The sequence below is a fragment of the Macaca thibetana genome, chromosome 15 (genome assembly GCF_024542745.1).
Source record: "Macaca thibetana thibetana isolate TM-01 chromosome 15, ASM2454274v1, whole genome shotgun sequence".
NCBI lineage: Eukaryota > Metazoa > Chordata > Mammalia > Primates > Cercopithecidae > Macaca > Macaca thibetana.
This window is the reverse complement of record NC_065592.1, coordinates 1,084,887-1,108,490: the sequence shown is the minus strand read 5'-3', so window position 1 is coordinate 1,108,490 and position 23,604 is coordinate 1,084,887. Positions and strand designations below refer to the sequence as shown.

Below are 23,604 nucleotides of genomic sequence, written 5' to 3'. Positions count from 1 at the left end.
CAGACCTGAGGGAGGGCAGAGGGGTCAGCAGAGAGGGCAGCACGGGGGCCGTCTCCAGAGTCCTGGAGGGAGGATCTCTGGGCTCTGGGGAACCCTGGAGACTCCCAAGTACCAACAGAGGCCTGCTCGCTTCCCCAGCCTCACCCGTAGGGCTGGGCAGAGTGCAGGGGTCTGGCCCCAGGGCAAGGCTGGGGTGCCGGCTGTGAGGTGAGGGGCACCAGCTGCCCCCTCCGATAACGAGTTCGCAGCTTATCAGCCACGTCCAGGCTGCGTGGGCTCCGGCAGCCAGCCCCTCCCCTACCCCCACCAGCAGCCGGCGAGCATCACTGCTTCCTAGGCAGGAGGCTTAACTGTCCACACGCAGGCAGGTCCTGGCCACTGACCGCGGCCAGACACACGCGGGGACACGCCTCTCCCAGCCAGCAAGAGTGGCAGTGACCTCTCCTGTGACCCCATGGCCTGGGGGATGCCAGCCCAGGTCAGAGGGACCCAGACGCCACTTGGGCTGGAGGCCCGTCAATCTGGGACCGGAAGTGGCCTGTGTCCTGCAGCCAGGGGGCCCCTGACATGAGGAGGCCCTTCCAGCACCACGGCTGGCATTTGTTCTTCAGAAACCATGTCCAACGGCAGCCACAGGGAGCCAGGAATGAGCCAGCAGGGGTCGAATGCCTGGCGATGGCCGTGCCCCACACACCTGCCCGTCCTGCCAGCCGGAGGGAGGCCCAGGGAGGCCCCGGGACAGCGCAGCATAACCACACACCTATCTTCTGTCAGGGCTCCTGGCACCTCCATCCCTCCCTGTGGTCACTGCCCAGCGTTTCCCTCCATGCCCTTCCTGAGCCCTACGTCGTCCGTGGCTGCCGCCGACCGCCTATCTCCCCCGCTGACCTGGCAGCCCACGAGGGCAAGGACCTGCCTGTCACATCCTCAGAGCGGCTCTGGACAGAGGGGCCCTCCATGAGCACTGGTGGCGCAGTGACCCATCTCTCCCCTGCCACCGCTCAGGGCTGGCACGCGGCCACCTGAACCGAACGAAACCCGTCTGTCTCGTTTCTTTTTGGAGAGGTTCAAGTTTTGCATTCTACGTCTGCTCCAAGGACACCCAACAGTCTCTGGGTGACCCCCCGGGGGGAGGCGCACTGCTGTCTGATGCAAGGGAAGGCAGAGTCAGCGAGCTCTGCCCTGGAAGCCTTTGATGACGCAAAGCGAAGACACAGGTGTTGGGGACGAGACACTGGCTTCTCCCAGGCCAACTCCTACGCATCCTTCATGACCCAGTTCAAAAGCCCCAACTCTCTGCATGCCAGGGTGAGCCGCTAATGCCTCCTCCGTGTCCCTTCTGCCTCCAGTACCTCCTCCCACCACCATGCTCACACTATCTCCACCCCAGACTGGGATCAGGGATACCTTACAGGTAAGACAACTAAGACCCAAAGAGAGTTAAAACATCTGGTCCAAGGCCATACACCATCAAGTAGCAGCACTGGGGTCTGCCACCTGACCCCAGGCCACCTGACCCCAGGGACCACTACCGCCCACTTCAGGGCTAAGCCTGGCTCTACTGGGCCTTGCTGGTGGCCAGCAGGAGCCTGATGGATGTGGGTGGACAGACGGACAGACAGATGAACGGACGGACAGACAGCAGGCAGGTGGGAGGCATGCTACTTCTTCTCTCGTGGCTGGCCTTGACCCCCACACTGCTACAAGTGTCAACAAGACGTGCTTACCAGCGGAGGAAGGAGCCAGGTCCCCAACAAGGCCAGGCATTTGGGGCCAAGCACCCCTCCCTCTCTCAATGTGGGAATCTGAGTTCAAGGACTCTCAGGCTCTGTCCAGCAGCCGGCGGCAGCCACATCTCAAACACACTGAGCGACGATGGGGCCTCGCCACAGGCAGGGCCCCCCCAACACCAACCCCGAGCCTCAGCCTCAGCTTCCACCCAGGGCCCCCAGGGATTCCAGCTGGCCCAAGGAGTCCTCAAGGACAGTCGCAGACCCTCCCATCTACTCCCACCCCAAGAAACCAACACTGAGCTACACACACAGCAGGACTTCCCTTCCCTGGAAACTCGACCAGCCTCCAGAAGGAGGGGAGTTCATGATTTGAGAACTTCACTTTGCAAGGAACGGGCTCCCCCGTCACATTTCTGAACCTGAGGGTTGAGGGGATCAGTCGGCTGACCGCATGGATTCATGCCACAAACTTCACGAGGCTTATACAGCACCTGGCACCGTGGGCTCAGCAGCCACGAAGACCTAGAGCCAGCTCCGAGCCATAAGAGGGGGTGCCTGGAGCCAGCCCTGTGTTAAAAAAGACTCTGAGGTCTGAGGGCCCCATGGGAAGAGAAGCAGCGCCCGTTCGGTGACATCCGCCGAGGCTCCGGCCGGCCACAGGGTACGGCGGCACACTTCCCGCCGTGGACTCTGCCTGGCATCCTTCCTTCCATTTTCCAAATGAGGAAATCAACACCAAGAGGGAGGAAGGAATGTGTTCCAAGTCACAAAGTCCACAAAGTCCACAAAGTCCATGTGGCAGAGAAGACGCAGGCTGTGAGAATGCCCGGGTCCACTGTCTGCAGGGGCCTGGAGACCAGCTCTTACGTTGCCGCTAAGGGGTGGCGCCTCCTGTGATCCCAGCCTCGGGAGAAGGTGGGTCACACAGGATACAAGGGCGGGTGGCTCCGACTTTGTGCCCAGGAGACTGAGGGGAGGGAAGAGGAAGGCCCCGCTGCCCTTCCAGTCCTCACCCCTCCACTGGCCCGGCACAGTGCGGGCGGTGCTGTCCGCCAGGCCCGCCTCACCACTGTCTGTGCCCAGAGTGACCTGGCACCCCTGATGGAGTCCCCGCCTCCCTGCCCTGCACCTCAACCTTGATCCTGGGCAGAAAGTCCACGAAGGGGTGGGGAAGGGACAGCTTTGCCGCCTCCCGTGGACTCTGCCCATGGTCAGAGCTGTTTTTTTCCCTCCGGGTGGGGAGAGGGCGAGAAGCCATTCAACAGCCTGGCACTCACACAGGGGCCTCCAGGCAAACGGCGCCTAAGCTGCCCACAGAGAGAGGCAGGGACCGAGGCAGGACCACAGGACACTACAGGGACAGACCAAGGGGTACACGAATAGGTGGTGGGGAAGGGCCCCGGCCGCTCCTCCCAGCGGCAGACACACCCCGGAAGCCGGAGCCCCGAGTTGGGGTACCACACAAGAGCACCAGTGGGAGTCATACTTCAGACCTGGGCAGGAAGGAGAGGGGACATCAAGCCAGTGGGGGCTGCCAGGCTGCAGTGAGACCCACCCCCAGCCCGAGCTGCTCACAAGGTTAATTAGTCCCAGGCCAGCTGACCGTAGCCCCGTGCTCACAGGGGTCTGCACCAGCACAGAGCTGGAAGCCAGCCAGCAAGGGGCAGGCCAGAGGAGCCTGGTCACACAGTCAGCTCCTTCAGAAACCCTACGGGGAAGCCCCCCACTCAGGCATCCCTTCCCTGTACCCTTGGCTATAACCAGATCCCCCTGGAGAGAGTCCACCCACTCTCTCTGCCTTGATTCCTTCCCCACCTCCCACCCAACAAACTCCTACTCATCCCTCAAAGCCCAACTACATCACTTCCTCTGTGAAGCTTCCCTGACCTCCCCCAGGCAGTTTACGCGTGAGACAACTGAGGCCCAGTGAGGTGAATTTGCTAGCCTAGGGCCATACAGCCTGTGACTCAGAGGGGCGCTCACTCATCGCATGGGGCAGCCTACCTCACCAGTTCGTTTTAGACATGAGAAAATCAGTGAGAGGTGCCTAATGAGGGAGGAGAAGCTACAGAGCCACGTGACACCAGGTGAAGGCCTGGTCTCCGTGCTAGGGACAATGTGGTGCCATAGAAGGTTCCAGGCAACGGAGGTCAGTGCCCAAAGAGAGAAGGACTAGCCTGGCCTTGAGTGATAACCGTCACGGAGACTGATGCCACTCATCAGTGGCCCCTACTGCCTCTGCTCTGCCATGCCCCCAGGCCACCATTTCCCCATTGTAAGCTTCACATCCCAAAAGTGCTTCACCACAATACGCCCAGTACACATCCAGACCCAGACCCACCCTGGCTGGCTCAGAGCCCATGGCGTCCTGGACCCCAGCAACCCAGACCCTACCCCAGCCCAGGTCGTGTCCCCTCAGCTGGGGAGGGCATACAGCCATTTTCCAGGGAGCTGGTCCCCAGTGTGCCACCCTGACAAATGGCCAACAGCACATCAGAACAAAGGCAGGGTGACGGGAAGGCAAGGCAGAGGCTTTGACAGCCAGAGGGCCCCCAGAGAAACTGAAGCCCAGGGAGGGGAAGGGACCTACCCGGGGCTACACAGCAGCCTGGTCAGAGAACAGCCCCCACCATGCAGAAAGCTGAGTTCGAGGGACGGCCGGGCACACACCACTACTGCCACAGCCCACCCTATCACTGCAGCAGTCACTGACACTGCTGCCCAATGCCCAGTCCTATTTCTGAGGAGCAAACGGTCACCAAGGTGGTCCTCTGGACACCATGCCTGGGTTGACGGGAAACCAGGAGCTGGATGCAGCCAGCCAGCCTCTCTCCAATGCACCAGGCACATCCTCCCCAAGCACAGGTGCTGAAGCCACTGCTGACAAGCAGGAGACATGCTTTTGATTCCACTATCTAAGTCAAGTGAGCCCTTCCGGCACATCCGTACTGGGTGCTGCAGGGGTGCCCACACCTCAGAAGGGCCCTGCCCTCAGGAAGCCTGGGAATAAAGAGGAGGTTGGATGGGTGGCTGGCACGTGGAGAGCTCCCACCCGCCAGGCACCTGCACCAGCAGCAGCCTCAACGCCAAACACAGGCGTGGGATCACCCCACGGCCCTCGGGTGGGAGAAAACTGGGCAATAGTCAGGCACAGACCCAACAGGTTGCCAGCGGGATCTGAATGCAGGCTCCGGGCAACAAGTCCAAAGCCGCAGCCCCACTCCAAGCTCTATACCGTGCACACTAAGGGGGCTGCGGGGCACCAAGTTCGGCAGGTGGGCTCTGGCTGCAGAGGCAGGCTGAGCCTACACAGGCGGAGAGGGCAGAGCAGGCAGGGGGAGTCCCGGCAGAGGCACAGGGTGGCCCAGGCCCAGAGGCGCCCGATTCAGAGGGGCTCGAACACAGCAGCTGTTGGGAGCCCACCCCAGCGACTCCAGCCACCTGTGCTGTCACTGCCTGACCTCTGCCCAGGGCCAGTGTGGACACTTAAGCTAAACTGGTCAATTACAGGATACTTAGATCCCTCCCTGGGGCTTCCCAGCCTCACTGCATTCTGGGCTGCAGCACCAGGAAGCCTGTTGAATCAGTAACCTCATTACAGCCGGCGGCCGCACCCGGGGTTGTCTTTGAACTCCGAGGGTTTATCCATGGCGGCTGGAGGATTTACACACGGCCTGGCCCGGGCCCAACTCACTCTCCCCTCCCCTCAGCGCCGGAGGCTCCAGACCCCGCACGCACAGCAGCAGTCTGAGCCGACACCTATCACCCCCAGCCCTGGCCCCAGGTACAGCTGGGGAAACCGAGGCCCAGCTGGAAACTACTATGGCTTGGACGGCCAACAGAGGTGCAGGGAGGCCAGGCACGGCCTCTGGGTCACCCCAGAGGTAGGTCTGTGACCAAGGGCTTCCTGGGGTCCCTTGCCCCAGCAGGCAGCGCCTGGAAGAGGCGACAGAGCTGAAGCCAATCATCAAAGCCAGATGTGGGCTGTGCAGGGCAGACCCTGTGGCAACTCCTGACACAGAGAACCTCAGAGGCTCTGATCCCCTCAAGGACCCCTCAATGTCTCACCCCCCAGCCCCAAAGTCTGGTCCCCTCCACAGTCTCAGCATCCCTGACCCGGCCACAAGAGGCCTGGCTGCTCTGCTTCCCCTGGACAGCCTGCCCCACACTTCATCCAGTGCCCAGGGAGGGGAGGTGGAGCCAGGGCCAGGGAAAAGGTACCTCACCCATACCCATGCCCAGGAAAGACAAGCTCCAGGCCAGCCCAGGGACCTGGCCTACGCCCCTAGGAAGACACTAGGAATCCTCCACCCCCCTCCCAGGCTGCCACGCTGAGGAGCCCAGCCAGGGCCAGGGTGCACGGCCATTCATAGGGGCCCCAAGGCCCACCTGAAACCAGTGAGCCACCTGGAGAGTCACCTCCGCCTTCCAGGTCTCGCCTGGCTGCCGCCAAGCCACCCTCTGCACAACGCTGGGGGCCTCATCCCAGCCAGGAGCACCATGCTGGGATCCCCTGGTCTCCAGGCACCCATGCACCTGCGCCCGGCATACAGGCCCTATCCAGCCTCACCTCCCACGTGAACCCCCTCCTGGCTCCAGCCCTGCAACCCCACCCTTGTGTCCTCACCCCCTTCACCCACTCCAGGCCAGACCTTGCTGTCCCTACTGCTGGGCACCCCTCCCCCACCCCTCCTCCACAGGCAGCAGGACCAGGCCAGCACCCAGGGGGTTCTCCCTAAGCCACGTGTGGAAAAGCCCACCTGCAGTCCCGGCGTCCCCAGCCAGGGCTGTCAAGGCTCTGCCAGGTCACCCTGGGAAGGCTGGGGCCGACGCCTGCATGCATGGGGTGGGCCACGTGTGCTGGGTTAGGACCTCAGAAAGAACCTCACCCCTGCCCTGCCCTGGGACCCCGGGGTCCAACCTCACCCTGTCCACTCCCCCAGGTCCCTTAGGAATTTGCTGCAGACAGCGCTGTCCTGGTGGCGTGAGAAGGTGGGCAAGCCACAGCTTCCAGGCTGGGCCTCTGCTGCTCACCCAACTACAGCTTTCCAGCTAGGAGTGGGAACTTCTCCCAGCCACCACCCCAAGCCAAGGACAAGCCTGGAGAGAGGATCAAGGGATCGCCACTCCTGAGAGGGCCTTCAACCAGCACAAGGGGCCGAGATGCCCAGTCCCAGGGCACAGAGCTGGCAAGGTGAGACCTCAGCCCTCCACCAGTGCCCCCACAGAACAAAAAACGTCACTCACTCGGGCCAAGACCAGCAATGGGGCTCCCGGGAACCACCGTGGGGCACAGACCCACCCTGGTCGGTGAGCAGCCTCTGAGGATGCTGAGGGGCAGGAGGACCTGGGGCAGCACAGCCCCCACTCTGGGCACGGGTCTTCCCAGCTGGAGCTCAAGGCAGCCCCCGCTAGTCAAGTGCCTGAGAAAAAGCAGACCCCATAGCGGGACACAAAGGCTGGCCCACAGACCTCACCCAGGGTTCAGTGTCCCCATCCGTTAAGTGGGCTTGTCTCTGTGACACCTCCGCAAGGTCCCAAAAATAAAGTCCCTGGCAGGTAGCAGGCGCCCGCTGCAGCCATCGGCACCTTCATGGGGGCAGGGTGAGTCCTGGACAAGCTGGCGAGATGTAGAAAAAAAGGAGGCGAACAAATCCTGCAGGGACCACCGTGCTCCTTGGGGGACCCCATGAGGCCTGGCTCACTCATGGGCACACCAGGACACGGGCCAGTGGCCAGCAGCGCCAGGTGAGAGCCTGTGACTCCGTGTGCGCGCGATGGTGAGCGTGAACACACCCAGGCCCCGCACGCGGTTCGCACCCGCTCTCCCCACGGTGGCCGGGCCAATTTTCCTTAGCTGCTTTCTGCTCCATTTCACGCTCATTCAGCTGCTGAGCTAGACAATTGCTTTGTAACTCTAGGGCGCAATTTCCCTGTCTGTGAGGCGCTGGGGCACAACTGCTCAGAACATCTCGCACCAGGCTCGGGTGGGTGTGCAAACCGTGGTCCCTCGTTCCACCTGCCTCCTTGGGCCTCTGAGGAGGGTCCCTGCCCCAGCAGCAGTGAGAGCTCTCCAGTGGCAGGCCTATACCCACAGAAAAGGCTACCTCAGTGTCCCCAACGTCCTCTATTCCTGAGTCTGTTCCTCCACACCTGACAGCCCAGCGACCATCGTGGCCTGCTCTGGTCCAGTGCTGGAAACCTGGCCCCACCCTAACCCAAGCAGGAGGCACAGAGAGGACCCAGCCACAGGCTAGCAGAAACAACCCACGAACGGACTCCCCGAACTCCCAGCCAGCCTATGACACACGAGGCTGCCTTCTCCAGCATCTGGAAGAGCCAACGAGTGTGTCCATTTTCCAGATGGACAGCCAAGGCCCCAAGAGGCCAAAGAGCAGACCAGGCAGGCAGCGAGGACAGAAGGCCCAACCCCAGGTGGCCTGACCACCCGCCCAGCAATGGGACACCGCCTGTCGGAACCTCTTTCCGGGAAGGTGCTGATCCCGGGATCCCTGCAAAACCACCATTACCTCCATCCTGCAGGTGACAAAGGCCCTGAATGGGAGGGGGCAGAGGAGGGGAAGGAAGGATGAAAGACGGAGCTGCACCCTATAAAATGGAAACACACAGACAGGTGGGTAAGGTGCAGGCGGAGGAGAGTAACCCCTCTACCCACACCATAGCACCCTAAAACTGATCAGCTTAAGAATCTCAGGACAAAGGTCTGGAAGGTGACCCCCAAATGGACACCAGCCCCCAAAAGCCACAGGCCAGCCCCCCAGACCCTTGTAGCCCCAGACCCCAGCCTCATCCCTAGCCCAGCAAATGGCTAATTCCCATGAAAACACACCAGTTAACGGGCCACCCCAAGGCCCTGGCCACCAAAGCCAGCTAAAAAATACAAACTCAAGCCCAGCAGAGAAGGAAAGGAGGGGCAGGTCTTGGCTTGCAAAGCCCAGGTCCCAGTGACAGTGCCCCAGCCCTGAGCCAGCCGGGGGTTGGGGAGGGCCTCTGTCCTGTGTCTGCTGGGACAGCTGTGCCCTCTTCTCCAGAGGACAGGCATTGCTCACCACTCGAGGTCCCAGCCCTGAAACATTTGACCCATGGCAAAACCAAACGTCACCTAAGAAATGAAACTTCCCAGGCAGCCTCCACTGGCACTGGGTGGGCATTTAAGGCTTTCACCCCACCCCCACACCATCTTCCATGCAGCTGAGGTCTGTCCCACCCTCTCCTGATGCCAGAGCCTCCCCACATGCACGACCAGCCCCCAGGGGCAGAGGGGCACACCCCTGAGTACCCCCTGTTCCCACAGTAATTCCACAGCAAATCCTCCAGGCACCCTTTCCCAGGGGAGGAAACAAAGCCCACGGACAGAGACTTCCGGCACAGCCACGGGGAAGATGGGGCAGGGGTCAAGAGAGGGCAGTCAGAGGGGCCTCCTGGTGGAGGCGAGCCCCCCACAGGCCCTGAAGGACAGGCACAGCTGGAAGAACCACTAGGTGCTGGCAGAGCCAGGAGCCAGTCACAGCAGCTGCCCGTGTGACCAGGGCTGCCGGCTCAACCTGCACTCCACACCCCAAGGGACTCAGAGCACCCGCCCCCCCACCAGCCCTTCCTAGGGGCCCAGCTCATCCCACCCACATCTGGGCAGAGGGTCACAGCTGCGTGCTCCGGTCCAGGCCCAGCAGTGAGCCCCAGGCAAAGATGGAGGCTAGCAAGGCCAGGGCTACCATCGGACTGGGCCATTTTTCTCACCCTGACACCTCCCTAGTCAACAAACAGGGCCCCTCCAGAGTTTACCAAGACAAACACCCGCCATCGGGCAGTGCCCACGCTAAAAGACGCCCTCGTCAGGCCGGAGCGGGACTCCCAAGTCCAGCCTCCTGAGAGTCACATGACCCTGTTATTTCGGGAGGCCCCGGAATGTGCTCTATTTTGGGTCCCAAGGGCTCTGATGTTACCAGAAGCCCCTCACCCAGGCTGCAAGCTCACCCAGGTCCCTGAGTGCCCTGACTCCAAGAGTGGTCAGTGGGCCTACAGCTTTGCCGGCGGGTCTCTCCACAGGCACATGGGGTCTGGTGCGGTCTGAGACCTTTGGACTCCGTGGACTCCGCCTAAGTCCCACCATTCAGGATAAGGCCAGCCAGGGCCTTCTCCCCAGCAGGCGTAGGAGCACGGCCAGCCCTGGGCAGCAGGGCCAGGAAGCTGGGGCTGCCTCTGGCGAGTCCCTCGGCCTTGCTTTCCTTCCAGATCTGGATGCTGGACTCATCCCTGCCCTCACTGAGTGGCTCGGTGGGCACTGACCGGGATCCTCCCCCGGCCCACCAAGCCCAGCAGCAGTGAATGCGGGCGGGGAGGAAGAAGCCTTCTCTACTCCAGACCCCAAAAGTGGCCGGGCAGCTGCAAGGGGTGGCCGAGTCTCCCCCAGCAGCTCCAGGTCTGACTGGTCGGCCAGCCGGGCCAAGACAAGCCAGGCCCTCCGCCCGCCACTCACCCCCAGGAGGGATTAGGCTGTGTTGACAAAAGGGCTTAGACAAGTAACCGCTTAAATGGACCTTCGACTGCTCTGGACTTCAGAGCTGGTCACAAGCTTAGAAAAAAAATAAAATGTAATCAGAGCCCAGGACTCTCTGCTCAGCCCTGGGGCGTGGGCTGCCTGGGAGGCCATGGGCTGGTCGGGAGAGCTGGAGAACAGAAGACTCCCAGCTTCCTTGTGGCAGGGGAGTGCCCAGGGAGATCCCTGGGGCAGTGGCTCAGAGGCACGACCTCTCCTCTTCACAGGGACTCCAGCAAGCCACCATGGGGACTGGGCACCCTTGCTCCCTCACCCTACATACACCAACTCCGTGGACTATCCCTGTCCCACCCAGGGCATTAAAAACAGGGACCTGTTCGGTTCTCAGTACTCAGCTGAAGTGCAACCAGCCAGGCCCCTGCCACGTCCGGGGGCCAGACACTGAGCTGAGCATTCTTGTTCCAGAGAAATCGTCTGGGAGAGCGTAGCTCTGTACGTGTGGATGTGTGTGTGCAGATGTGTGAGTGCAAAGCTTTAACAGGGAAAGGCAGCCCCCCCTGCCCCACAGTGCACTCAGTCACAGACAGCGCAGCGTTCCCTCCTGCCTCACACTCAGCAGTACCACCAGCTGCGGGTGCTAATCCCAAATCCACCACTTTGTATCCTGGGGGCTCAGCCTCTCCCTGCCAGTTTTCTCATCTGCAAAATGGGCATGAGCGCCCACCCCTGGAGGCTGAGCCCTGGAGCTCATTCAAGGTCTCAAGCCCACCACTCCATCATGATAGAGTCAGGGAGTAAGTGTCAGGTCTGACAAACCTGGAACCCACCCCGCCACCCCGCCCCAGTCACGGAGCAGCACACCTGCCTGTGAGTAGTAGAGGTACTAGACTCTCACCTTCATATCCAGGAGGGGCTGGGTCCATGCTGGCTCCCCTTGATGTCCCATCTCACTAAACATCCCTGCAGCTACACTGGCCTCTGAGCACCTCCTGGGGTGGCCAAGCTGCACCCCAGGCTGTAGGGAGGGTGGGCAGGAGGGGCTAAGAATGGCGGGGTTTCATTCATAATCAGCTGTTTCAATTTCCATTCAGCACAAATCCTTCACCCGGCCTGACAGCCTGGCTGCAATATCCTTCCCGGAGCTCATTTATAAAGTCTCCCCCTTCTCACTAGCTTCCAAACCCTTGGGAGGGCAATGGGTGGGAGCCCCAGTCGTGCCCTCTCCTCCTCCTCGGCAGGTCTGGGCCTGGAGTTGGCGGGCAGTCTGGGATAGGAAGCCACCGGGCGGGATGGCAGGAGGAGGAGGGAAACTGACCCTCTGCGCTGTCCTGCTCACAAATGGAGAGCCAACCGAGGAGAACACCCGGGACTGCCAGAGTGAGGGGCCCCATTTCTGGGATGGGGTCTTCCTAGGTCTGACGTTCTGTTCATACAGCTCCCGGGGGACCCTGCCCACCCGGGCGTGGGCTGCTTTGGGGATAACAGGGTCCCAGTCTGTTTCCTGGGCGGACACACACCCAAGGGCCAGCGGCCTGCTGGAAGCCGCAGCCCGACGGGCAGGCGGCGCAGAGGCCGCTCGGGGCCCAGCGCGCCGTCCCGGTCCCCAGGCCAGGGAGGCCGGAGCCGCGGAGCGCAGAAGTTGCTCCTCCCGCTCCGGCCGGGTTCCTGCGCGGCCCGGCTGCAGCTGGGCGCCAGGGCGCAGGCTGCCGCCGGTGACCGGGAGACCCCTCCTCGTCCCGGGCGAACCTGCCACCCGCCCCCTCGGCCCCGCCGCCCGCCCGCTGCCCAGCCCCGCCCGGGCCCCGCGAAAAGTTGCCCCGGGTCGACCCCCTCCGGGCCCGGCGCCCGAACTCTCGCGAAGGTTGGCGAGGGGTCCAAGCACGGCCCGGGCCGGCGACCCCCGCGCGCGCCGCCAACGCGCCCCCGGCCCCCGCCCGCCGGCCCCTGGCCCCGTCCCCGCCCGGCCCGGCGAGCACTCACCGAGCGGCAGGAAATGTTTGGTGTCCATGTCTGCGACTAACTCATGCCCGGCCGGCGGCGCAGGCAGCGGGCGGCGGGCGCGGCGGCCCCCGGCGCGGCCGGCCCGGGCCCGGGCGGCGGGGAGCCGGCGGCGGCGGTGGCGGCGGCGGCGCGCGGAGGCCGCGGCGCGGCGAGTTGTTGCAAAAGTCGCCCAACAATGTAAACTACTTGTGTCTGCGCGCCGCCGCCGCGCGCGCCCGGCCCGCGCCCCCCGCCGCCGCGCGCCCGCGCCCCGCTCCGACCGCGGCGCTGCGGCGCCGGCGGGGGGGTGGCGGGGGGCCCGCGACGGGCGCGGACTCGGCGCAGCGCCGCCGCCACCGCTCGGCCCGCGCCCCGCCCTCCCGGCCCCGCCCGGAGCGCGCCCCCTCGGCCACCGCCGCCGCCGCCCCGCGATCGCCGCCCGCCCGGCCGCCGAGTTGCGAGCGCCCTGCAAACTTGCGAGTTCGCCTCCGCCAGGGGTTCCCGGGAGCCGCGAGGAGGCGGCGTGGGAGGGGGCGGGGCGCGGAGGGAGCGGGGCGGGGGCGGGGGCGGGAGCAGAACTCCCTCCCCGAGCCCGCCACACACTCGCGCGCACACACACACTCGCACGCACAGGGCCCGGAGGAGGCGGAGAGCCGGGCCGGGAGCCCAGCGGCCGGGCCATTGTCTGCGCGGCCACACAAAGCGGCCGGGCGGTGGCCGCGCGGGGACCCTGGCCCGGGCCCGGCAGGCGCAGAGTGGGGCGGGACGGCCGCGGCACCCGTACCTCGTACCCCGCCGCTGCGGACACGTGGGGAAACTGAGGCCCGGGAGTGGCGATGAGCCCCAACGCCAGAGGACGAGCTCCTCGTCCGGGGAAGGTTTCGTCTTCCGGACGCTCCCCCCGGTCCATCCCCCACTTTCACGCCCTGCCCCCACGGAGAGACCCATGAGCCCACCGGGAACGAGGAGGGGCGCGCGCTTCGCCGCCTCATCAACCCGCACTCCTGGACCCCTCTTCAAAGGCACCAGGCTGGGCAGGCGCTGCCCGGAGTTGGACATAGACTTTGTGGCCGGTGGCTATTTTTATACTCCGGGTAGTTCTCTGCCTGACTTTTAAATTCCAGATTTGTTTGAAAACGAAAGGAAGCACTCCTGCCCCGGGACAGCTGGGGCCTTCTCCGCGCCGCGCGCTGCCCGCCGTCTCAGGCGGCTGGAATTCGGGTTTGGGTGTGAGGTACCTGCGCGCCGCCAAGCCCAGCCTTCCTGAGCAGGCGCCGAGGCGCCCGGCCGCGCCCACGCTCCGCGCCCCCACCGCGAGCTTGCTGCCCGCTTAGACCTAAGGGCCCGGGCTGCGAGGCACAGGGGCTGACCAGTCACGCAGGCTACACGTGGTGGCCAGGGTCAGGGGACGCTAATGGGGAGGTAGGTGAGGAGGTGATGACCGCGTGTGGACAGGCATGACACCGCCCAGAGATAACAGCCCAAGACCAGAGAGGTGTCCTGCTGCCTGGGTGCCCCTCAAGTCGGGCCACCTGGAGCTGGATTCCACAAGGGGTCCGGTGGCCTGTCCCAGTGGGAGGTCTTGGTTCCACTTGGGACAGGAGTGCCCTGGTTGGGCAGTCCACCCCCAGCACAGCCAGAGGCCAAGGTAGCCCTCTCCTCCTCCCCCTCTTCACTGATGCCTGGGCCCCTACCAAAGGCCACTCTGTCCCCCTTACACACCCTGTCCAACAGACAGCCTGCCCGCCTCCCTCCGGGATGAGGTTGACACCTGGTCCTCACCCACTGTGGTCACAGCCACAACAAACCCAGTTTGCCACTGCACATGGCATGCCGGCCCAACCCGCTGCCCTTCTAAAACAGTTTCTCCTGCCAGGGAGGGGGTGACAAACATAGGATAGGACCGAGAAAGAGCCCCCATAAGCACCAGCATACACTGCGCAAATGTGCCCGGCCGGTTCCAGGCCTGTCTCTGTCACTGCTTTGGCCCCATTCTGACTGTACTCAGGTGGAGGGGGGAGGTCCCAGATGGACAAGGCCTGGGCCAGATTGCAGGTCCACTTCCTATCAACCGTGTGGCCTGGCTGGGTCACTTCCCTCCTTGTATCTCAGTTTTCTCATCTGTAAAGTGGAGACAACCACTCCCTCCTCAGACTCACTGAGATGACTAAATGAGATAATACAGAGGGTCGGCCCTCAGGAGGAGGAGCTCGGGGTGACGGTTATTGTGATGATGATGATGATGGTGAAATGACGCTGAGTTAGGCAGGCCCTTCGCCTGTGCTCAGTGCTGGGAGAGGAAGGCCTTGTCCAGCCTTCTGGGATCACTGGTTCTTGAGTCAGGTTTTGGAGGAGGGAGGTTCCGTCAGGCAGTGGCCGCCCAGGCAGCAGGGCCGGCCGAGCAGCGGCCTGCGGAGGGAAGGAGCAGCAGGTCGCAGCTGGCAAGTCAAGACACGCCAGGTAGTGGTGGGAAGGCTGGGCTGAAGTGTCTGAGGTCACCTCCCAACAGTGGGCTGCGTGGCACGCTATACTCCCCACCCCACCCCCATCTCACTCCTTGTCCCCGAAAACTCAAGACTCAGGAGCTGTTGGTGCTTGGAGTCGGGGAGGCACACGCAGACAGATTTCCACGTGGGTTCCTCCTGGGAAGGCTGAAGGTTCCAGAAGGGCCCTCTGTTCCTAAGGAACACCAGAAGGCGTCATCCCCTGCTCTAGAGACCACGTGGAGAGCGCACAGAGTCCGGAGTCCTGCAGATCTGGGCTCACATCCAACCTCTGTGCCCACAGACAGTAGTGGCTCTCAGCCCTGCCTTTCTCTTCCATGGGGCAGAGGGACCTGGGTGCTCGGCCGCCGAAAACACACCAGGTCCTTGATGGAAAATGACGATGCCGCTTGTTATTTCTGCGGCCACTATTTTTTATCCTCCCCCTCAGTTTGGAACTTTTTGGTGCAAATGATTCTACACGAAACCTCCCGGGATAGTGGCTGCCCCATATGAAATGGCCAGGTCTGAGCCAGCCATGGAAAAAAACACCCCAGCCGTCCCACCATGTGCTGCTACAGCCAAAACTATTTTTATAGTAATATCCATTTTTTCACAACCTGTGATCTAAGAAGGTTTTGTTTTCTGTTTTTTTGTTTGGGTCTTTTTTTGTTTTTTTTTTTAATTTCCCTGAAGGATGCTTTTTAAGGTACTTTGGCCTATTTCGTATGCCTGTCTCGGCTCAGTCTTGTAAACAGTCCCGGGAATTGCTTGTTGAATAATATTTTTAAAGGCCGGTGTCTGTGCTGGCTGAGCCTGAGGAAGCTGGCGTCTGGGTGGACTGCTCCCAGAAGTTCCCAGGACACCAACGGGGTGCTAAGCTGCTTCCAGAGGCTCTATGTGGTCCTGAGCTGGTCACTAGCAGGACCTCACAGGAGTTTGGGGAGCTTGGCCTCCAACGAGGCAGGCCAAGGGCTTGGGCACTCCTGGGCAAGGTGGCCTGATCTGTCCCCAAGCACCTCGGCCTACGGGGACTCTCACCTCCGCTGTGGCTCCTCTGGGGACCAACACCTTTTGTCTTTGGTGACTGATGATGACTCGAGCTGGGAAGTAGAGCGGAAAGCTCAGAGAGGCAGGGGGCCCCAGGCAGGGCCACATGGAACTGGGAGTAGGCCCAGAGGTCCCAGCCCCAACCCCCTTTCTCCGTCATAGCTCATCTCTCCATCAGTCTAGAGGGAAACACACAAGCCACTTGTCCACACCTGGGCTCCAGCCTGTTCTGCGGAGTGGAGAGAAAGAGAAAGGATAGGAGGGAGGGGAAAGGAGAGGACAGGAGGGGAGGGAGAGGAAGAGAAGAGGACGCCTCTGCTCCTGGGTCTGGGCCTCTGGTAAAATGTTTGCAGGCCTGCAGGGCAGTCACCATTGACAGCATCTGCCTTGGCAGCAGTCAGCTGGCTGGCCCTGCACGCCCCAAACCCAAACCAGCACAGGGGAAGAGAAAGGTGAGGTCCTCTGAAGGCCAACTGCCACCTCCGTCATCAGCTGGGGTCTTGCTTCCAGAATTCTGGAGAGCTGAATGGGCACTTGAGCCAGAGAGTTCAGGTGAGTGAGGCTTAAGGGGACAGGAGCTGGTGTGTAAAGAAGAACCAGGATTTCAGGGCAGCTCCAGACAAGAGACAGTGGGTTCCCTCCAGGAGCCACCAAAGAGCCCCACCAAATCCCAGCACCAGCTGTGAGGAGTCGCAGATGCTCAAAGAAGGGCGAGAGCAGTTCTGAGAGTCCGCAGAGGAGGAACCTGAGGTTTCCGAGGTGCCAGTCTGCTGCACACTGCCAGGCACCATCCCCTCTAACCCCACCCTGGCTGACCAAGACTCCAGTTTCCCCGTTTCCCAGATGGAAACACTGAGGCCGAGAGCAGCAGTGACTGACTCCAGACCACGCGGTGACTCTGGCACCGCAGTCACCAGACACGGGGCTGAGGTCAGTGGTCAGAACCCCCAGGAAAGCCCCCAGACAACCGCTGACCTCCGCCCCCAGCCTCCAATGAGCCGCACCACCTCCCCGCTTCTCACAGTGCAGGTCGGCTGGCCTGAGCAGCCGGTGCCAGGTGAGACCAAAGTCCAGGGGGAAGGGACACAGGTAACAGACTTGGAAAACAGGGTGCTGGGGAAGGTACCAGGAGGAGAAGGCCATAGCCTGGCTCTGCCACCAACTCTTACATGGCCCTTGGACAAGCGCATTCTCAAGACATCAGTCTCTTCTTCTACAAGATAGAGAAAAGAACCAGCTAATCACAGAAATAAGAATATGACTACAGGGAAACAGAATGACAACCTGTCTCACAACAGCTAAGGAGACACACAGAGGCCAATGCTCCCAACCTGGGGCCAAGCCCAGCCTCCCTGGCTCTGAAGGTGGCACGCCTCTCCCTGACGCCTCTCTACCGTGCACCCCTAGATGCCCATCAGGCGAGGAGATTATGTGTTTTATCGGGGGCATTTATTATCGACACCTTCTCCATACATCTCCCCCTGCACATGTGTGTACATACAAGGCGGATGGATGTGCGGGAAGGCCCCGAGCCCGGTCCCCCTGATGTAGTCGAGCGGCCCCCATAAAGATAACGGGAAATGATTCATAATATTTATTTGACAGACATGATATGAACCGTAATAGTCTGTTGGGATTAAAAATATCCGTACGTCTCTGTCATCCACCAATGTGGTTTAAATATGATCTATGTGGCCTCTGCGGCGACGGGGAGATGGCAGCGGTTATTGACGGGACCGTAAAGAAGAGTCATTTTGCATTGAAGGATGAGGAACCGAGCCCAGGAGTTTGCCTAACGCCCCTTGGTGCTTGCATCAAAAGAAACTGTACTTTAAAATGCGGCTCCCTCCGCCCCCACGCTGCCAGCAAGTTAGGGGGGGCCGACGCAGCCCGGCACACGTTGTTCCACTCATTGGCTCGTGGAGGGCCTGGTGTGGCTCCAGGCTGCAGCTCAGGGTCCGATGAGGCTGCCATCCTCCCCGAGGAGGCCTCAGGACAGCCACGTGTGGCTAGGTCCCTGAAGGCCTGGGTCCCCGCCCCCTCTCCGTCTCCGTCAGCCTGCTCCCAGCCTCTCCTGGCCTAAGCAGGAGGCACCCCCTGCCCCCAACCCTGGCACTCCCAGTTTAAAAACTCTTTCATGCTGCCCACTGCCCTTGGGATAAAGTCCAAACTCCTGAGCAAAACTCACCAGGCCCTCCCTCCCTCCCTTCCCTTCGTCATCTCCCTCCTGCCCGCCCGCACCGAGCTGTTCCCACAAGAACCCCCCAGGCTAGCACAGGAGAGACTGCTGTTGCAGGCCGTCCACACCTGGCCACTCTGCATTCCTTGCTGCCTAAGCTCCAATGTGGCCCTCAGCAGTTTGCCCATCTCCACCCCCAGCCCCCAACACACACACACACACACACACACACACACACACACTCCCTGGGCTGGCTTCTCTGCACCCCACAGCAACCTGCGTGTGCCTCTAGCTCTCGGCTGGTCGTGTCTTCCCAGGGTCAGAGCTTGCTGAGGGCAGGAACTGGGAGTTCCAGTCTCGGCCTTCCACACTAGGCACAGCTGTGGGATCAGAATGCTCCCAGACACTATTTTCAAGGGGCCCAGCTCGGCCCCCAGGTCAGTGGCTTCTCTCCAAGTCCTAGTGGGCCACCACGATACCTGTTGACATCTCAGTCCTTCTGTACTTAGAAAAAATGATCTTCCCTACCAGGGCCTCGGTTTACCTATCAGGAAATGAATCTGCGGCCCCAGGGATGAAGGCCCCTTGAAGGCTGAGGGGCATTTACCCACCAGGGAGCCTGGGAAGCTTTGCTGTAGGAAGCACCAAAGGCAACACTGAGAAAAATCTCTGCTGGACGGAGAGGGTGGGCAGCATTTTTAAAATATTTTTTCTTTCCCCCGAAGTTTAGAATGGGGGGGACACTTTTCGCCCCACCCATATCACTGCCCCACCAGCTCCTGCCCTACCAGCCCCCAGCTCCGAGCCCCCAGCAGACAGCCACCACACTCCCTGAGGGGCAGTCCAGGCCAGAGGCTGATGAATCGCCAGTTCCTGGTGACAACTGGCCTTTGTTTCTCCCACTAAGGAGGGTCCCCAAGGAAGGAGCTGCTTGAGCTGAGATGCAGGGAGGGGAGGGGCTGCCCTGGAAATGAGATCACCCAGGAGGAGTACAGCCAGCCGCCTGCAGCCCTCCAGCGCCAGGGGTCCGCAGCCTGGCCCCAGCGCCACTCCTTGGGGTGGAGGCACAACTGTTGTAGGCAGGTCGTTGGCTGGACTGAAAGAGCATCTCTGAGGAGCCAAAAGAAGCATCTGTGCCTGCTTTCTAAGCTGTAGGCCCGGCCCCATCCTCCTGGGCCCCTGCCCGCCATGTTCCCAGCCTCCTGCTTCATTTGCAGGGCTGGCCACTGGAGCACCTATGTGTGGGGCTCTCACCAGACCCTCTGCCTTCCACCCAAGACTCCAGGGACTTGCTATCTTCCTGCTGGGGCCTCCCTTGCGCAGAAGATCCCTGGGTTTCAGGCTCCCCGGCTCCCCCCGCAGAGCCTGCTGGACCCCTGCATGCAGCAGGCACTCTCAGAGTGGGCTGGCTGACGTCACCCTGTCCTCACCTCCTTCCCATCATCACTGTCCCTTCCTGCCCAGGGGTGACAGAGACCTAGAAAAGGCAAAGGGAGATCGGACCAGGAGGCCTTGGGTCCCATGCCCTGGACAACTGCCCAGGGCCAGTGGGCTTTAAAAGGGTTTAATTACCAGGCCTTTTCCCAGAATCCCCTGAACATGGAAAGGGGATGTCAGATGGGGGTGCCATGCCCTGCTTGAAGCCACTTGGGGGCCGCAGAGCCTGCCCCACTAGGCCCCTGCCCTGAGGCACCCACTAGATTCCACAGAGTTGCAGACCACCCAACCCTGGAAGTAACCACAGGGCCCCAGCCCCATGTCTCTGGCCTGCAATGCTGAAGCTCAGGGCTATAGGAACAGCTGAGGGCTCTACACGCCCAGGAAAGGAAGCCAGCATCCCCCAGGTTCCCCCTGCCCTGCCAGCAGCCAAGGGAGGACTGGACTCCGTCTGATTTCTGCACCCCAGGGGTCAGCTGACTTCATTTTGCTTTTGTGGCACGGTTGCTATTTGAAGTTCTGCTGTTGTGATTGGGGATATTTAGTGTTTGAGAAAAAAAATGTGGTGTTTTCCAGGTTAATCGCACCTGTGTATCCATGCTAGACCCTGCTAGGTGTTGGGAGAGGGCATCTTGGACTTTGAGGGGCCCAGGGGTCGGAGCTCTCTGATCCCGAGTCCCCCGTGGGCCAATGGGCGAGACCCCAAGCCTCAGTTTCTCCCTCTGAAAGGACTGACCCTGCAGCACCCTCGTGTGACTTGAATGAGATGTCTGGACAGTCACCAGCCCCGGCCAGCCCTGCATGGGCACTCAATAAACATCCTAATGAATGGAATCATCAGACCGGCCAGGGCAAGGCTTTCCAAGGCATATTCCATCAGGGAACATCTCAGCCCCGTGGCCTGTGGTCATGCTCAGCAGGGAGTCCAGCAGTTGTGCGAAAGGCAAGCTTGCCCGTGGCCGGGCCCCAGCCTTAACTAATTTAAGCATGGCCCAAAACTTCCAGATTGGCCTGGCATTGATAGACTTGTCCCTGATCTTCTGGGTGGGTCCAGGGCCGTTTTGGCCAAGTCCATCCACGGATGGGATGACAGGTCGCTACCCGGAACCCACGGGCACGGAGCTGCCTGAAGGGTTCTTCACCATGAGCTGCACCTGGCTGGGTTGGACCCTGGATCTCAGCTCTTAAGAAGTTCTACACTCAGAAAGGCAGGAGGGGAACAGAAGTGCCTCCCAGCAGGGCCCCAGGGCCATTCTGAGCTGGCTGGGGTGGGTATGGATTCCTGCTGTGAGCTGGCTGGGGGGCTATGGATTCCTGCTGTGAGCTGGCTGGGGGGGGTATGGATTCCTGCTGTGAGCTGGCTGGGGGGGGGTATGGATTCCTGCTGTGAGGGGGCTGGGGGGGGTATGGATTCCTGCTGTGAGGGGGTTGGGGGGGTATGGATTCCTGCTGTGAGCTGGCTGGGGGGTATGGATTCCTGCTGTGAGGGGGTTGGGGGGGTATGGATTCCTGCTGTGAGGGGGTTTGGGGGGTATGGATTCCTGCTGTGAGGGGGCTGGGGGGGGTATGGATTCCTGCTGTGAGCTGGCTGGGGGGGTATGGATTCCTGCTGTGAGGGGGCTGGGGGGGGTATGGATTCCTGCTGTGAGGGGGCTGGGGGGGGTATGGATTCCTGCTGTGAGGGGGTTGGGGGGTATGGATTCCTGCTGTGAGGGGGTTGGGGGGGTATGGATTCCTGCTGTGAGGGGGCTGGGGGGGTATGGATTCCTGCTGTGAGGGGGCTGGGGGGGGTATGGATTCCTGCTGTGAGCTGGCTGGGGGGGTATGGATTCCCGCTGTGAGCTGGCTGGGGGGGTATGGATTCCTGCTGTGAGGGGGCTGGGGGGGGGGGGGGGGGGGTATGGATTCCTGCTGTGAGCTGGCTGGGGGGGGTATGGATTCCTGCTGTGAGCTGGCTGGGGGGGGTATGGATTCCCGCTGTGAGGGGGCTGGGGGGGGGTATGGATTCCCGCTGTGAGGGGGCTGGGGGGGGTATGGATTCCTGCTGTGAGGGGGCTGGGGGGGGGGTATGGATTCCCGCTGTGAGGGGGCTGGGGGGGTATGGATTCCTGCTGTGAGGGGGCTGGGGGGGGTATGGATTCCTGCTGTGAGCTGGCTGGGGGGGTATGGATTCCTGCTGTGAGCTGGCTGGGGGGTGTATGGATTCCTGCTGTGAGCTGGCTGGGGGGTTATGGATTCCTGCTGTGAGCGGGCTGGGGGGGGTATGGATTCCTGCTGTGAGGGGGCTGGGGGGTATGGATTCCCGCTGTGAGCTGGCTGGGGGGTGTATGGACTCCTGCTGTGAGCTGGCTGAGGGCAGTATGGATTCCTGCTGTCAGAGTGACCACATGGACACTGGAAGAGAGGAGAGCTCTCGCCTCACCAAGCCCACACCTTCTCACAACTCAGCAGAGAGGAAGAGCCAAGAGATCCTGGGGGAAGCGGGCTGTCCGTCACAAGGTGGTTAGCCCCTGCAACTGGCAGTGCCAAGGAGCTGGCCACCAGGCTGGCCTCAAGAGCCCCCGACACACAGCAGTCCAGCCACGGGTCCTCTCCGCTCTCCAGGTTCCGAGAAACATTAGCCAAGCAGGCACGCTCTTCCTCTGACATCGTGGGCGGGGTCACTTCGTGGGCTTCGGAGCCTGTGAGGTGCCTGGATCCGTGCAGCCTGTCTGCGGGCTGACCACGGTGCAGGCTGTCTACTCCCCCAAAATGGGTGCTCAAAATAATACATGGCTTAGTGAAAACAAAAGGCAGTTAACATTGCACTCAAAAGGATGCCGGTTATAAATGTATACACAAAAATCTGGAAGGAAAATACCTCCCGCCCTCCCACTGGTGACCGTTAATGGAGCGATGGGGGCTTCACACTCTCCTTTGTATTTTGCCTCCTTCTCTCAAGGAGTCTTTATTACTTTTATAATCAGAAAAAAAGTAGGGTTAGCAAGAAAGTCCCGTCTGAAATCCATCTGGAACCTAACTCCTAGAGCCTGCAGCCAACCCCAGCTGGCCGTATCGCCCTATCTCAGAAGCCCATCTGCAGAAACCCCCTGCCGTGTCACCCCATGTGACATCCTGGAAGCCAGTAACCGTGTATCTAGAAGCCTCTCTTCTCCTCCCTAAGCAACCCCCGTGCCCATGCCCTCCTCATCACAGGGGGTTCCCAGCCACCCCTCCCCCAGGCAGGCTGCACTCCATCACTGTCATTCTGGAAACACCCTGTGTCAGCTTTGCACCGATAAGAACATGCTCACCCTTCCCCATCCTGCTGCAAGGATCCTTGTCTGATCTGCCCACCCTGTCACTGGGTGGATGAGATTAATAATACACCTCATTTCAGAAGCACAGAAGGTTGCATCTAAATGGCCAAAATATTTGGACCACAGCACGACAAGTGAGCTCATTTTGGTGGTTTTAAAAGCTGATGCAGAAACCGCTTGGCTCTTGTTCAGGGCCGTCTCTTTCCAACACAGCCGACTGGCTGGTCTCCTCCGGACCCCAGCACCCCGCCAATGCCACGCAGGCTTTGCAGCACCTCCTGTGGGCGACGGGAGGGAAGAGGAGGGAAACACAGGCCAGAGGAGGGGAACAGGGCAGAGGAGGGGAACACCGGGAAGCACCAGGTGAAGCACCGGCGTCCAACACAGATTCTGGGTGCCAACCTATGGCTGCCACGGTGACCAGATACTCACAGAGCAGGAGATAAGGGACCAGAGCCGCCTTCTGTCCAGGTGTCGAGGCGGCAGGTCCATGGAGAGAAGGGAGGGCATGGGGCCAGGTGGGCAGCGGAAGGGCACTGGCAGGGTGTGGGGTCACAGGTGTTTTGGGTGCTCAGTGGGGAGCCTCTCGGAGGTTGGGGTGGCCCAGGTTTGGAAGGGCCTTGATCCCCAGGCTGAGGGGCTGTTGAAAGGGGGCTCTGAGCCCAGAGGGACCTGCACGTGGGTGGTGCGTCCCAGTGTGGCCACCTGAGGCGCTTCATTCCCCAGCAGAGATGGTGCCGTTATTGGCTCTATTTTGCTGAGGGGGGGTGACTTGCTTCCCGCTGCTGTGCTGGTGGGGCCTGGGAAGCCGCCGGGGCTGGCTCCAAGAGGGCAAAGCTACCCTGACCTCCTCAGGGGAGGAGCTGGGGAGCTGCCACACACACCCACCCCAGCACCCTCCAGGCCAGTTCAGCTGCTGGGGCCA

The 23,604-nt window shown here is 61.5% G+C and overlaps 1 protein-coding gene across 2 annotated transcripts in view; it reads right to left on the bottom strand.

The window, feature by feature from the left end:
• The window catches only part of RXRA (retinoid X receptor alpha), a 251,977-nt gene that overhangs the window by 111,098 nt on the left and 117,275 nt on the right, over positions 1 to 23,604 (bottom strand). The window contains exon 2 of one of the 2 annotated variants that reach the window (XM_050760113.1): positions 12,232 to 12,328. In XM_050760113.1, the coding sequence (XP_050616070.1) occupies positions 12,232 to 12,259 (28 nt within the window). In that variant the 5' untranslated portion in view covers positions 12,260 to 12,328. Of the gene's footprint in view, positions 1 to 2,224; positions 2,247 to 12,231; positions 12,329 to 23,604 lie in introns of those variants that run through there. The other variant, XM_050760116.1, reaches the window with a different exon arrangement.